This window comes from Acipenser ruthenus, chromosome 27 (assembly GCF_902713425.1).
Source record: "Acipenser ruthenus chromosome 27, fAciRut3.2 maternal haplotype, whole genome shotgun sequence".
NCBI lineage: Eukaryota > Metazoa > Chordata > Actinopteri > Acipenseriformes > Acipenseridae > Acipenser > Acipenser ruthenus.
This window is the reverse complement of record NC_081215.1, coordinates 5,335,792-5,351,799: the sequence shown is the minus strand read 5'-3', so window position 1 is coordinate 5,351,799 and position 16,008 is coordinate 5,335,792. Positions and strand designations below refer to the sequence as shown.

General features: G+C 39.0%; 1 protein-coding gene across 5 annotated transcripts in view; it reads right to left on the bottom strand.

The window, feature by feature from the left end:
* The window catches only part of LOC117431976 (rho guanine nucleotide exchange factor 10-like protein), an 82,739-nt gene that overhangs the window by 13,170 nt on the left and 53,561 nt on the right, over positions 1-16,008 (bottom strand). For all 5 annotated transcript variants that reach the window (XM_059002060.1, XM_059002059.1, XM_059002061.1 and 2 more), the window contains 2 exons: positions 11,894-12,015; positions 1,150-1,236 (listed from right to left, as the gene is read on the bottom strand). In XM_059002060.1, coding sequence (XP_058858043.1) covers positions 1,150-1,236; positions 11,894-12,015 — 209 coding nt within the window. The remainder of the gene's footprint in view (positions 1-1,149; positions 1,237-11,893; positions 12,016-16,008) is intronic.

The following is a 16,008-nucleotide window of genomic DNA, read 5'->3' as shown; positions in this document are numbered from 1 at the left end:
AACGTCAAGTGTTAATCTTTTCCTTCCATTGTTTTTCAAAGAAAGAAACAAACTATGTATGTAAAAATATGTATATCGCTTTAATCTTTTACGTCGGCATTATGCAAATCTGTGTCTAATTGCTTCACACGGTAAGAATTTGCATAAATTATCTTGATTTTTTCCACTTCATCCGTATCAATGCAGTGTTTAGGAGGTCTGTCCTTCAGAAGTGTTTAATCTGAAGTTTTTGTTGTCCTGATGTGATGAATAAACATCAGCAGGAATCAGAGAAAGACAGACAGAACGAGAGAGGGTTTCACATGCTAATTAGAAGACAATGAAATCATGCTAATCAAGCCATGGAAGCCCCAGTGGCTGATCACTCTAAAGTAATTAGTGCCGTCCTGAATTGGAGCAGCTCATTCAGGTTTATCCAATACAGAGGGTGTAATGATACACGGTGGTGCTGCAGCAAAGGACCTTTAAAATTACACCAGAACTGTAAAACCAAAAGGGTTGACCCAATTCTGAATTCATAGGTCGCATTTGTCACAAACATCCTGGGTATTCCAAAACGCTATAAATCCACAGCCTGGTTTTGTTTTTTAGCGGAATTTATTTAGGCCGATTTGTTGCCGTTAGGCCCTGTATTGAAGCAAAGTAAGCATTTTAAAAAACTGGAATAAAACAAATAAACAATCTGAATTGAATATAACAAGTAAGAAAATAATCCAACTGCTTTTTCTTGCAACAAAAACATTACGATTACAATGCTTCCAAAACTTTGCAATTACTTTATTTCACTCTTTTTGCCTTTGCCTCAAAACAGGGCCCATTATGTCTCAAAAGCTTCTACAGGTTTACTCTAGGTTCAAAAGTAAAATGTGTTTATGGCCACCAGAAAGAGTAGAGATACGCTACACTAGGACTAAATGTGGTTTTAAAAGATGGCAAAGGCCGTTGAAGAAAGGTTAAGATGGTTATGTTTTGGACTAACTATAGTATCTGTCAAGGACTGCTTGACACAGTGCTGTTAACCTCATTTTCTATCAAGATAAGCCTAACCTTGGTCACCTACTTGTTTTTTGCAAGGATGCCATTTGCACCAATGGCCTTGGCACCCCCCCTCCCCGGTCTTTTACTGATCCAGAAGCACAGGTGACTCACCCAGAGGTAGCCTTGCGGTAGGGAAGTGCTGGCAGCGGAGAACCCCAGAAGTGCACACTGCACCGGATTATGGAGGACAGCTTCCAGCTGGTGAGAGAAGAAAGAAGGAACATTTTAATAATTCATTCAGTTAATCCTTGAGGTCTGCGGTCACTATGGGTAGCTGGAATGGAATTGTTTACTGAGAAACGACAGAAAACTTAAATGACCCACTTAATGTGCTCTTTCGATTTGCTCTTGTGGTTTATCATGTCACCAGAACCCCTTTGTAGAATTGCAACCTTTTTACATGCAGTGTTTTTAGGGTCCTGGCTCAAAACGTGGACCCTCAGGCACTGATCACGTCTGTCACACTATACATGGTGAACAAGATAACTGCTTATTCTTCATTTTGTCTCCTTAGATCCTTTGGATTGCACTAAGATGTGCTCCAATAAACGTTTTCTTTCATAACAATGTGCTTACATTTTGCATAGCCTAACACTATGATTAATGCTCTCATGTCATTGTACGTTTGTTGACTTTTGTCATTTTGCGCATGGTCCCTTGGAATGGCTCGTCACACGAGGCTAAATATAAATGTTATTTTCTTGTTTCAGATACATTCTAACCAGGCGGTGATCCAACAAATCCATTACACAGTTTCCTATTGCCTGCGACTGTCCATACACGGCAGTTTGTAGGCGGCATTTAATTACCAATTTGATTTTGTTGTTGTCAGTGTTAAAGGGAAGAAAAATAAAAACGAGAACTGGGAGTGCATCTGCTCTAGGAATAAAAAATAATAAATAAATAAATAAATAAATAAATAAATAAATAAATATTAGCTGGACAGATGGGTTGAAAATAACCATCTGGCTTTTCTTTCTATACAGCTGCATTTGCGTGTGTAGAAGAAGGGGCTTAAACAAAATGCAGCCGATTTACACTTATATATAACTGAGCAACACTAAAAGCCAGCAGGCGGCTGCCCCTGCTGAGCAATTAAAGTTTGCCATCCGACACAACAACCTCCCCCATCCACCTTTCATTCCAACACAAACCAAGCTGCTACCACCGCCTGTCAGTGTCCCCGGGAGCCAGAGGGAAAAGGCTGGCCGCTTTGTCACTGGTGTCACAGGGAGCCTCGGTCTGATTGTTTTACTGTTGCCACATTTACTTTTAAAAGGCTCATCTCCGCTTTCATTCATTCCTCTCCCACTCCGTCTGCAAAGCTCTGAAAGTTACTAATCTTGAGAACGCTCTTTCTGTCTGCTGTTTGTGTGGGAGCATTTTACATTTAATGGGTATTAGGTCAGGATGCTGTTGTTCAATATTAATATCTAACCTGTCAAAGGCAGGGGTGAACAAAGTCCAGGATGTTCTAACCATGTTCTAAATTGTTAAACCAATATAAGTGCCTGTCACAAAGACGGCTGTAGTGGGTGACGTCAGACCAGAAACCGGGAGAAACACAGAACAGACAGAGACAGCGAGGTTGGTGAAGCTGAGCACTTGGTTGTGCTCCGCATTTAATAAACAAAATAAGAGAATACAAAAAACAGGACGCGGCACTTGCAGCCAAAATAAACAGGTAAACAAAAATGAACAGACACTTAACAAACGGTGACCGGACAGACAAACAAACACGGTGAGTACAAAACACTTATTATATTATTTTACTTTAACGTTCTCCTTCTCTTTCTCACCCGTTTTCCACTCTCGAACACCCAACCCCCAGTGAGTGAAAACATGCTGCTTTTATGCAGTTGTAACAACTGCACGTGAATTAATTAAGTGTACTCCCGTGACCACACATTACATTTTAACCAGCACGTGAAGTGATCTGTGCCATCCTCATGCCTAAATACAAATCTACATTTTTAAATCACTCGTGTTACACAGACCCATTTATATCCCGTGTACCAATGACTATACACCAACATATAACAGAAAATACACACGGGGCGGGCACTTCGTCACAGTGCCCCAGGATCGGAACTGGCCATCCCAGGTCAGGAGTGACACTTGGTTTGGTGCTCTGCACGCACCTAATTCATTATTGACATTGCATTAATACCATTAGGTGGCGCATTAAGCATTTTGTGTTTGAGTTCATAAAGGAACATTTTAATTACAACTGCAGGGATTGTTATAGAGTTGAAGTAGCATGTCTTGGAAGTTATCACGCCCACTCAAGCCTGCTGTTTCAGTGTGCCAGAGACACAACCACAATTAGCTTTAAAGCTTTAATATTTTTTCAAATACATGATGATATTTATTAAGGAAATAGGGAGAAAACAGATAGCCTGGATGTGTATTAGGCTGCCAACAAAAATAAAAGTGGTCATGCAGTAATTCTTTATCCAGCTCCAAATGAAACAAGTTTGGTAGTCTCTGCTTCCAGTGTGCAAAAAATAAAAAGGTAGCTTGAACAGTTATAGGACTGAATGGTAGAGGTGTTCAGGACAGGATTGAGGAATGAGGGAAAGTTTTCATTCCCCCTGCCTGCCAGCACTATGCTTTAGCCAGTGTCATTGTCACATGTTCCAAAAAAAAAAAAAAAAAAAGGTCAAACATTTAATGGAATGTGAATGAGCTTATCCTGCCGTAGCCCCGGGTTACCTTTCTTAATCACATGCAAGTCTCAAAGGTTTAATTATCTTGGTTAAATAAGATGAGGTGCAAATATTGGAACGTAATTGAAACTCTCTTATGCACACACTACCTCCTAACATTGCATAGCAGAGACGCAAACACCAAATACTAAATTGAATCTGGTGAAAGAATCTCATACTGTCAACAAATGTGTTCATTTATTCACAATAAAACACATACCGTATTACTTCAATTTGGCGTGGCGGCATTGATTTTAAATTGATTAAAATGACTGCAGCCCTTAAACGAAGGTGGCCATTATACAAGGCTGGCCTTTATTAATAATACCATGATTCACAAACGCTGCAATATTTTATTAAATGATTTAAGGCACTTTAGAAGCTGTGCCGTAAGAGGCTCCGATCTGCAGCAATATACTCGTGTGTTTTTGGGGCTTGAATACAGGGCATTTACTGACAGTTAACAAGAGCCTATTAGGTGGGGGTTGAGAGGTCAGGGGAGTACTGTATCAGCGAATCAGGAGTATGTATTGGTTGCTATGGGGCGGGACAAGATGAAGAGAGAAAACGGTAGTTGAGTGTGATGCAGTTGTTTTTCTTAACGAAAAATATTACCTCTGAATATCAGGTTGATTTCTGTTAACTAAAAAGCCCTTGTTTTATCCCCTGTTGTGTTGGCACTGAAAAAAAAGTGAAGGACTGCTGTAGTTTATCTTGGGTTGTCTTTCCGGACTGTACCATAAAATAAAATGAGCTTACTAAAGTGTGTGTACATTAGTTTGTATTACATGCTGGATTGAGGCTGGATTGTGGATTGAAGTCTCTTAGGGGGTGTCACATGTACATAGCCAGAGTTGCGCATTTCTTTATTTATTTTTTGAGCAGGGGTAAAAAAAAAAATACCTTCATGTAATGTGATATCTTGTAACAACTGTAAGTCGCCCTGGATAAGGGCGTCTGCTAAGAAATAAATAATAATAATAATAATAATAATAATAATAATAAAGTTTCTTTATTGAGAGCAGCGTTTATTCAAGGGCTGCACCTATTACAAAGCTGATATCTGAGAGGTGTTAATTCTTTTATTATGTGACGTTATTTTGTAAGTGTCCAATGTGTTAAATCCACTAGGCAATATCGTTAATCTCATTGATAACATAAATCTTTTAATAAGACCCTAGCCAAAACAGACATTTTGTATTATTTAATACCAAAACATTATAAAAGATGATTCAACATACTCATGGTGGAAAATACAAAACAAAACTAGAAGAATGTCCTTGTACCAAAGTGTTGCATTTTGCTGAAGTAACAGACAGGAATTCCCCAGTACTGCATTGTTACTTATATGATATACAACATTAATTTAGGCAGGGAGAAACAGAACTTAAAATGCGTTAATAAACATATACTTTGTATGTATATTAAATAAAAAAAATTTAAAAAAAAATAAAGAAATAGAATATATGCAACAGAATATATTAGGGAGGCAGTGTGGTCCATGGCTTGTAACCAGAAGGTCACCAGTTCAAATCCCACCTCTGCCACTGACTGACTCACTGTGTGACCCTGAGCAACCTCCTTGTGCTCCATTCTGCGGATGAAATGTTAAATCAATGTCCTATTGGAAGTGACTCTGCATATAATGCACAGTTCACAGCATACCTCTGTAAAGCGCTTTGTGATGGTGGGCCACTATGAAAGGTGCTATATAAAAATAAAGGTATTATTATTATTATTATTATTATTATTATTATTAGCAAACAATATGTGTGTGAAGTTTGTCATTTATACTGCAGTATATTATACCATCTTTCTGAAACCATGGTATGTACGTCTCCCACACTTAGGATTCTGTTCAGAGTGTCATCTCACACACAAAATGTCAACACGTAAAAATTGAAAGATTTTTACACTTCATTACCAATGGAGCTGTTCAACATTCTAGGTCAACAGTTTAAATCAGTAAGGTTAATTAGCTATTGATGGTTTTAGTTCTTAAATACCAGACCTCCTTCTGTTTCTTTGTTACATTACGACTAATGTCTCCATCAGTGTTATGACGTCTTAGTCAATGTCTAATATAAAAAAAGACAGAAGCCTCGTTTTAAGTCATTATAAAGCGTTTGTTTTTATGTAGTTGTATCTTGCATGTTAAGCCAAGTATGAAGTGCTAAAACAATACTTCAAAATCCATCTTCATCTTACTTTTATACATTAGAACTGTTCCCCCTTTTTTGTGCTCAGAATCCTTTCGCTAAAGAAGAATATAAAAATACTTGAGTCCTGGTACCTTTGTGCAGGTCACCGATTGCAACTGGACCGTTAGCGAGTTTAAACTACAGCACATGAAGTAATTAGATACCAGGAAGCAGCTGCAGCTCTATAGCTATATTGTTGTCTTTGTACTTGCTGGATTCTATACTTGGAATATGAATATATTTCAAAAGAGCCAAAAAGATTTTAAGCATACGACAAGAGCACCAGCGATGTTAAGAGGCACAACCTTGGTAAAGCGTTATTGAAGATATTCAGTGCTTTGTCATTCTGATTTCAACATTTTAGCTGCGTAGCATTCTTCATGGGCTTGGAAGAAACGGTAAAACACCATTAGTAGCTAAAACTGATCTTTTTGCAGCTTGCTTACCAAATCAACTGCCTACTTTATTAAAAGCAGTCAACTGGCCCTTTAAGCACGAACGGCCTTGGGCAGGAGAGTCCAGGGATTGACAAAGTTATCCCTTCTCATTCTGTCTCCCTGATTGATTTTGTCACAGCATTGATTAATTTGGTACTGTGTCACTTAATTTAAAGAAAATATAAAACAAAGCAGTGTAATAATAGACAGACGGTGAGATTAAGTAGCGGGCCTGGGCTTCTGAATCAATCATTTTGTGTCAGTGCTGAGTAAACACAGCTAGCCGCACTCACATTCATTTAACACAGGAGGGCAGGGTTCCAACAGCAGGGAGCCAGGTGGACGTGTTGACTGCCAGGGAGAAACACAGCGATATTGTCTACACACGGTTACAGATAGGCAGGCAAACCATTGAATTATCACAGGGGCATTAATGGTGACAATAAAAATGACTATCAGGAGCACCAATAACCTGGCAACGCATGTGTTAACATAACAGATAGGCCTGTTTCGTGGGGGAACTCAAATATAGCACTAGCTATTGCATTGATTACATTGATCATTACTAAAATGTAAATCACACTGAACATGTACAACACATTGTAATGAATAAACAGATGGACATTTTCTGTATGCCTTATTGTGTTATGTAGAGTATGCTTTATTGAGACAAGTGATATTAAACGTGTCTGACCATTATAATGAACACAAATATTAATACACTCCCCAATCCCTGGGTATAAAGAGAGCATTAACCCCGCGTGTAATTTATGTAAGGATGCAGCAGGTCTGTTCGAGGCATGCATGAAATCTTTGCATCTCTTTCTATGAACTGGAATGTGAGAGTATGCAAGGATAGTATTAAAGCACACCTTCCACAACATTATTTTATTTATTCCCCTTAATATTTTATAGTGTTTCAAATAATTGAGTGGTTCTAGGCTCTGTTGCTCCAATCATTTTTCTCTAAATATTTACCTGGCTTTGAGCTTGCTTTTATTGCAGCTTGTCCAGGGAATCCAAGCCTTCCTCGTTCCATTTCAGTAGCGTGACAATTTGTCCTTTCAACTGTGCTCTGTCTGTGTAAGCTGGTACAAGATTTAGATGGAATGCAGAAAGTCGGCACATAGGACTCGCCAGACAAGCTCAAAGCAGCTCAGAAGACTTAGATTTACAGAAAAACGTAATACTATATTGAAGCAACATTTCCCAGAGCACTAAAAAATAAAATAAGGAAAATGTATAAAAATTTAAAATCTGAACTATATATCCTTTCCATCATCTAAGCATAACCTTTTTTTTTTTTACCGGATATATAAAAAATTAAAGTGAAAGTGTACCTGTGCTTTTCAATTAAGGAGTTAAGAGCGGTATTATCTGCACAGTGCTAAGCCTGGGGGGAGTTTCGGAGGAGGATGAGGTGCTGTGAATTAACAAGAGCAAAAAAAACGGTACCGCTTAGCATTTCAACACGCCAGGATTAAAGGAAAGCAAAGTGGAGAGGATAAGTAAATGTGAATTCAATAGTGAGAGGGTGGAAGGAGGGGACTGTCAGGATACAGGCCAGAGCTGAAAAAAAAAAAACAGGGCGGGATTTACAACCAAGAGCCTACAAGCTGGGAAGCAAGTCTTTTTTTTTAATTAAACTCAATTGTATGCACCAATAGCTGACACTCTGAAACACTGCCAGGTGGCACAGTTTGTTCCAAGTCCATTTATTCATTTTATTTTATTTTAATTCTACAGGTTAAAAAAAAAACAACCCCAGTGGGAGTCAGATAGAAGCAATCCTTAAAATCAAAAACAATATTACTGCATAATTTGTCTTCACAATGGAGTCGCCTGTCAATAGGGCGATGGTTGCTATGGATAGTCATGAAGGCAATGGATTAAAGTCTTCTGTTTCAGTTCTGGAGGGATATGTGATAATTCCTCAATGATGACCACTGCTAAGGGAAGCTCGGCCACTGGCACCTATTATCAGCCCTCTATCTGCTGCCTGGCCTATCGTGCCTGAAGTGGATCTAGGTGTTAACCCTATGGGTGCTACACCTATGTTGTATGGTAATGCTATGGATTAAACAAATCCAAATAAAAAATAAATAAAAAAAAAAGACTACAACATTGGTTACTTCAGCCTCCTTCAGCATACCTAATTTTAGACAACAGCACTCCTACCCAGTTCTAGCACTGCAAGATCACTTTAACGATCTGACAAAATTAAACTATTTTCACGCCAAAACTGCTCGGAAACGTCAGTAGGAGACCTGGAAGACAATGTCCAAACGAGACACTGAAGTGATGCAGCCAAACGAACCGCAGCGAGTTTATTGCCCCCACCCCTGACCTCTTAGAGGTACTTAATTACACAAACCAAAACACAAGAGTCTGGCTTAGAACCCTAGTCTACCTAGTCTACCAGTTAGAGCACTAGGACTAGATTTAGGTTTATAGTCTGAACCAGCATTCCAGCTGATGAAACTTGGGACCTATGCACTGGTATTGCTAGAGCAGTACGATGCTGTAATGCAAAACCAGTGTTTGAGAATTATCATAGGTATGTATAAAAAGTTATCACAGTGGAACCATTCTACTTGTGGCAGAGAATTGTAGATGACCACGTGCTAAAACTCTTAGTACAGAACCATTATATTAATCAAAGCATTGTTCTTTTTTCCCTATTTGATTACAGTGCAACAAAAGCCTCCTGCTAATGCAAGATCACAGTATGGCCGAGAGTCAACAGGCAATTAAAAGAATGAGGAGGCAGAAAACTACCTTGGAATGTACACAAACTGGAAAGCGAACAACGGTGCCGTTTCTGAGGAAGCAGAGTGCACAGAATGGTGAACGATAGATGAATTACTGTTAAAAGGCAACGTGAGGTTAGCGCAGAAGTGGTCAAGCAGTCTTGTGCCTGGGGCTCAGCAACTGGAAAGCTAGGCAGAGCAGCTATTGCTTCCTGAAAGTATTGCTGTAATATTAAGGAGACAGATTGCACCTTGCAGGCAACCTGCCGTCAATATAAGACATGGTTTGCTGCTTTTGACAGCCTTGTAAGCTCAATGTCAATGGAACACTGCCCTCTGGTGTTCAGGTGTTCACAAAAGCACAACACAATTTGATGTGGACTAACCCTTCTAGGTTGCAAATCGGCTTGATTTGGTAGAAAGACGACAAGCTGGCTTCCCTGGGGTATTCTGACAGGAAGCACTCTGTAAATTGCTGCACTGTTAACCTTCACCTGAGAACTTACAAAGGTAATAGGGACCCACTTGTCCCAGGGTGCAGCATTTAATATCAGTAGACAACCCAGGCAGGGTCCAACTCCCTGTAACACCACACACACACACAAAAAGTGAAAATTCAATAGAAAGACATAATTCAAACAAAGAACTGGAAGATTTTAAAAAGGAGAAAGCCAGTGATAATGCTAACAAACAAAGAAAACAGATCAGCAATACTCCTGTAAGACTATTTTCAAATCAACAAACAATATACTTGGCATTCTTGGAAGCAGAAGTGAAATCAAAGGGACACAGACACAGTCAGGGGACACAGTTTCTCAAAAGAAAAAAAAAAAGGTGCAACTTCTAAATTACCAGCAATATTTCCAAATCAATATTGCCAATTTAATTATGACTCTGTGGCAGACTGAGAGGCCTTTTCTTTGAAAATAATGAAATAAATAAACAAATAAATAAACAGATTTTTCAGAAGTGCTGGTACTATAATTCCCCCGCTGGCATTTTGTTGCACAAAGAATAAATACATATTAAAAAAAGAAACACACACAGGAGGATGACAGTGAGAGGGGAGATTCTGGATGTTCACTTCAAAAGAAGCTGTCAGTCATTAGCCTGGCTATTCCCATTATTTTTATTAATTTTCACTCTGTATGATATTTCTTAGAGCATTCCTAACTAAAGATGACAGATTCAGCCGCAACGATTACCTTACACTGTACTTACACATGCAGGCGTGTATTTTCAATGTGGTATTTAACATGAGTTTATAAGAAGGGTCGGGAATTATTTCAGTTTTAGTTGTGCTGAACATACACATGTAGTAATGTAGTAACAGTAAGCATATGCACTGTCCTGTACCGTATGTAAAATATTATTGACACATTTCAGGTTGTCACCTTATACGTGTATCAACAGTATATTTATTTTCCAACTGCTTCAGCATACATATAAAACTCACAGGGAATACAGTATTACATTTGTAAAAGAGTGTGTTGGATTACGGTTTTTAAAGAGTAAGTAGCGGGGTTCCGAAAATTATATAGCGTTACACGTCCCCGCATGTTGCTACAACTGTTTAAATAACATATGTTAACATCCTGACAACTTTTAACTCATCACTTTACAGTTTGTTTCAACCCTCTTTTCAAAGTGGCCACTCTAGTGCGCTGACAGTGCAAGGATTATTGCCCACATTGTCAAACAGGTAACACAGCAGTAACGATCCATGAGGTGGCATGGTACAGAAAAGCCAGAGCACTTGTTAGTTTTTTTTTTTTTTTAAATCTTGTAGTGATTTAGAGGACAGATCTCAAAACCCAGTCCACTAGAGCAGCCATTTTGAAAAAAAAAGCTTTGAAACAGACTTTAAAAGTTCTAAGTGTAAGAAGTTGGCAGGATGTTAACAATTAAAAGAAAAAAATGACAGGTACGTTATTTAAGCAGTTGTAGCAACATATGGGGACGTAGAGCACTATTTTTCGGGAACCCCGCTACTTACTCTAAGGCAGTGGCTAACGAACGAGGTTTGCTTCCTCATGAAGTTTAGTGCACAAGAGCCTCTGGAACAATGTGGTAAACAGACCACACTGAATTTGGGATAAAAACCAAAAGCAACTGTTGGCGAATGAAAGCTAATGTAGTGAGAGGTTTGTAATACTCGTAAGCATTGCTTCCCTGTCTGTAACAAGACTGCCCTCTCTCCAATTTAAAGCGTTCTTCTGTTTAGCTGCCCTGGGCCCTTTAAATTGTGCATTTACAGCAACTCATTTGCCCAGTGGGTAGCAGAGCAGGAGCACAGTAGTCGTGATGCAGAAGGCTTCCAAGCTGAGCAGCTTGCCTTTTCACAGAGACATCTGTACAGGACAGCAATGTAAACCGTTATGACTGCAGACAGCTGCGCATACTGATCAGTAGGGTTTAAATCACTGGCTCCACATATCCCAGCCAACAGGAGCGGCTTGCTACTGCTCTTAGGTTTAAGCTGCCCCCTCACCACGTTATCCACGGACCCTTATCTCGCCATTCCTTTAGGGGACCCAGGAGCACAGATTGAAGTAGATGTCTTCCTTGTACAGATCTTCTAATTAACTAAGTTTGTCTTTTCTTGACCTTACCAATATGGCACCAGCTGTTTCAATCTGGCAAGCTTTCAGATGCTTGTTTTCTGAGTAATGGATGGGAATCTATTTTTTTTTTATTTTATTTTATGTGTTCTGCAGGACATGAAAAGGTGTGGGGAATGTGTTTGCAAAATGTCTTACCTTCATTTCCTGAGCTTTTGAAGGGAAAACCGGGACACAGCAGGCAAGAAGTGGGCACCAAAAAGGGGCTTTGGTCTTTACATCATCCTCTGCGGAGAACCAGCCTGGCATATTCTCATCTCCTGAAAGAAAACCAACAAAGCTGATGAGAACACATTACAAACACACTGCACAGCTGGCAGTCTCTGCCTGAGAGGGGCAGGATTGAGGTGCGCCACTTGGATCTCAGCCGAGAAGGGAAGCTCATGCCCTTTAGTGTCACGCCAATGTACAGTAACCGTCCTTCACCTTTCCTGACCTCAAAATTCACACTCTCAACATCAACACTCACAGAACAGCTGTGTTTACTGTACCATACATATTTCATTTAGCGCCCTTCATGCATCCAAGCACGCTTTACAAAACTAGAACAAACTTTATAAAAAGCGCTCTGACTGCACTAGTAAAAGGCCACATTAAAAAAAAAAAAAAAAAAAAAAAAAAAAAATAACCACTAGGCTTTTAGCTTAGATTTAAAAATATTGATTGAGTCAGCATTCCAAATTGACCTGGAAGAGAGTTCCAAAATGAAGGAGCTAGTGCTCTTTTGTAAGGAATAAGTAACTCACATAGGACCAACTAGGCAGGACCAGACCCATGGACAGCTTTAGAAGTGAGGAACAGCATTTTAAAAAGCCAATGAAATAGCCTTAAAACTAAGGAAATGTGACCAGTTGCATTGGTATGTGTCTGTATTCTGGCTGCAGGATTTCAATGGGGGGGGGGGGTTGCATTAGCCAGTTTGCCTCTTGTTCTGTAAACAGTAGCTTGTTCCCCATTATACAATATCACATTACTACCCCATTAAGATTATACAATTCACTTAAAACCGTTACAAATCGCAGTGTCATGGAGTTGTTTTATTGGAGACGTGGAGCAGTTTTTGACAAGTAGCTGCTCATTTTACCAAAAGGATCCAGGGCAGCGAGTATAGACAGGAGACAGGGGGCAATTAAGGTGTCGCACATTTCAATATTCAAATAGGATTTCATTTAAAGAGCAGAGAACACAGCGACAGAATTTCAATGTAGGCATGTTTCCACTTCATTACAAGCCAAATAGTAAAGTGCTTCAAAATGTCATGTTAACAGGTTCATTACCTTGATCACTTTGTATGTGCGGTGTTTAAAATCACTGTTGCTCCAATATTGACTTCAATTCATTTTCTCAACTTGCTGGCTTTCTGTTTCCCCGGATTTTAATCCACAAGCTTTTTGAACTGTCGGCTCAACCGACTGCACCTTGAGGTTAACAGGCGAGTCAACCCAGTTAAAGGTTCAAATCCACTGGGTAGACAGGTCCTAATAAAGTGGCCAGGCAGCATAACGCTTTATTTTGAGTGGTATAAATACGTATTTAATTAATATGCATGTAACCATTTCCTGAAGTTTAGTTACATGTTAATAAACCGTCAATAGATAGGACATGCATGTGTGTATCTGTCATTAGACTGCCATTTGTAAATATGTAAAGCTACTAATAAGCTGTTCACGTGATCATCATGATTGTGAATGTCAGTCAAGCCGTTTGAAAACACATTTAGGCAGCATGGATAGCTTACAGAATAATAAAAATCGGTAACACGACATGCTAGTCTGTGTATACCTGTGTCCTGATTGTTTTGAGATCTTCATTTCACACATCATGGGCAGATCAACTAGGGAATTAATCTTTTCAACTTTTACTCAGGAAAATTAATTAGGAGAAAGAGAAAGAGAATTGAAAACATGGCTGTGTGCTCGGATCATTGCTCCCTCCTGCAGCTATGCTGGTTTTAGTGCTGTGAGAACACAAGCATTCTTGCAAGAGGGAGTGCGATCTCAGAATCGCAATGTATCCCGAAGAGAAATCCTCTTTCTCCTGGTGAACGCTCCACAGTAAACGTTGAGCCACGTATACGTCCCATTGACTTGTGACCCATGATGTGAATAAAATGTCAAGAGTCTGCAATAGGTTTAAAAATATAACGCTGCAATACAGAAGACAAGGGACACAGCAAAGTAATGCGTTTCTGGTAAAAAAAAAAAACGTTCTGTGACACTAACACACTGCAGCAACTCTTTTGTGGAGATTTGCTTTTACATTGTGGGATAAATTTTACAGGGTGTTAACATTTCTTAATTTTTAAATTATCTCTTATGCTGATTAATGGTTCCCAAGTTCTTGGTCTAGCAAAATTGCTGATTTTATTTTAAAATTTGCTGCAGCATGCAGCCTGTCTCACTTTATCCCCAGCAACTAATTATGAAGAAAAACACCCCACAGCAGACCAATAACCCAAAATGTGAGAAACATTATAAACACTTGATCATCCTATTAAAGGTCGGACTTATTAATAAAGTGCTTTTAAATCAATTTTCTAACATTATCAGTCCCCATAAAGCTGTGCTGAAAATGTTCTGTTATAAAATTATTTTGTATTTTTACTTAATGCTGTCGAGACATTTCATTATATTTGAATTTTCTTTTTCCATCGTCCCAATCTCTCTGGAAACCACTTGAGTGATGCTGACCTACAGCACAGGAAGCGTACCAGGAAGCAGCAACTTTCTAAATCTAGTGGTGTTTGAAAAATCTGCACACCCCTAATTAAAAGGTAAAAACAAAGAACACAAAGAGCTTCATTCGAATGATAGGGGCTCCTGTGATAATGTTTCTTAAATGGAGAAGGTAAGTAAATAGTTTTCATGGCCAAGTTTATCGGTACTTTAACATTAGAATTGCTAGCATTTTAGAAAGTCATTTTAACGGCGGCCAATTGTGGAAATAGGAAGAAAAAGTCCATATATATAGATTTTAATTTTGTCTGTTGATAATTGAAGAAGTCAACTTTCCATTTGTCAACTTTCATTTACATGAGCATTTTCCAACTGTGCGTTAGTTTCAGTGCCATCATCATATTCTTAAATTATTGAAATGTATTTAAATCTATTTTAAATGTTTATACCAGCACAGCCCTCCTGAGATAGTTGATTTGTTTCCATGAATGTCCCAAATGGCAGCAGGCAAAGGGATGTGAAAATAATACACTGTGTGATGGAGGAAGGAAAAGGATTTCAGTACTCACAGATAATCTTAAATTTTCAACAGATGGCAAGTTGTGGAATAAACCAATCCCAGGAATAATCAGAGTCATTGTAAACATTATAAAAAGGATTATAATAATTGTTTTTACAGTTAATTTACCATTTCAACTAATTTAGCCTTGCCAGAAGTAAAATTGGCCCTTCTAGTCTAGTTTTTACTGAATATGCATTCAAGTCGTAAAGGAGATAAATATGTATTTATAGCCCGGTGGCTATGGCTTGCTACTGAAAGGACGCAAAAATCTGCTCTGCTGGTTTAACACTTCTTATCCTTTACAGTCCTTCAAGAAAACACGCTATATTCAACTCATTCTGGTCTCTGTCGATATACAACTTGATTATCTAACTAAAAACGCCTAAAAATAATAAGTCAAAAAGAGCTGATTTAATAAATGAGAGCGCGATCGAGACGGAGGCCTGTGCTCCACCCTCGCCATCGACTAGCGATCCCGATGGCGATGCCGATGCTACTCAAGGCCGGGACCACCTTTCTGGTAAAATACTGAATGAAATTCGTTTAATGAAAGAGGACTTCTCCTTGAAATTGAACGGCTTGTTAGCGGCGGTGGACTCTATTAAAGGGGACATAAGAGACATTTCCGGGAGGCTGACACAGGCCGAAACTCGAATTAGCGATGCTGAAGACAACATAACTACTCTACAATCGAAAACAGGCCGCGTGGCAGCAGTGTGGAGTAGTGGTTAGGGCTCTGGACTCTTGACCGGAGGGTTGTGGGTTCAATCCCCAGTGGGGGACACTGCTGTTGTACCCTTGAGCAAGGTACTTTACCTAGATTGCTCCAGTAAAAACCCAACTGTAAAAATGGGAAATTGTATGTAAAATAATGTAATATCTGTATAATGTGAAATAATGTATAATGTGATATCTTGTAACAATTGTAAGTCGCCCTGGATAAGGGCGTCTGCTAAGAAATAAATAATAATAATAATAATAATAATAATAATAAAGACCTGACAGCTCTCATCCTA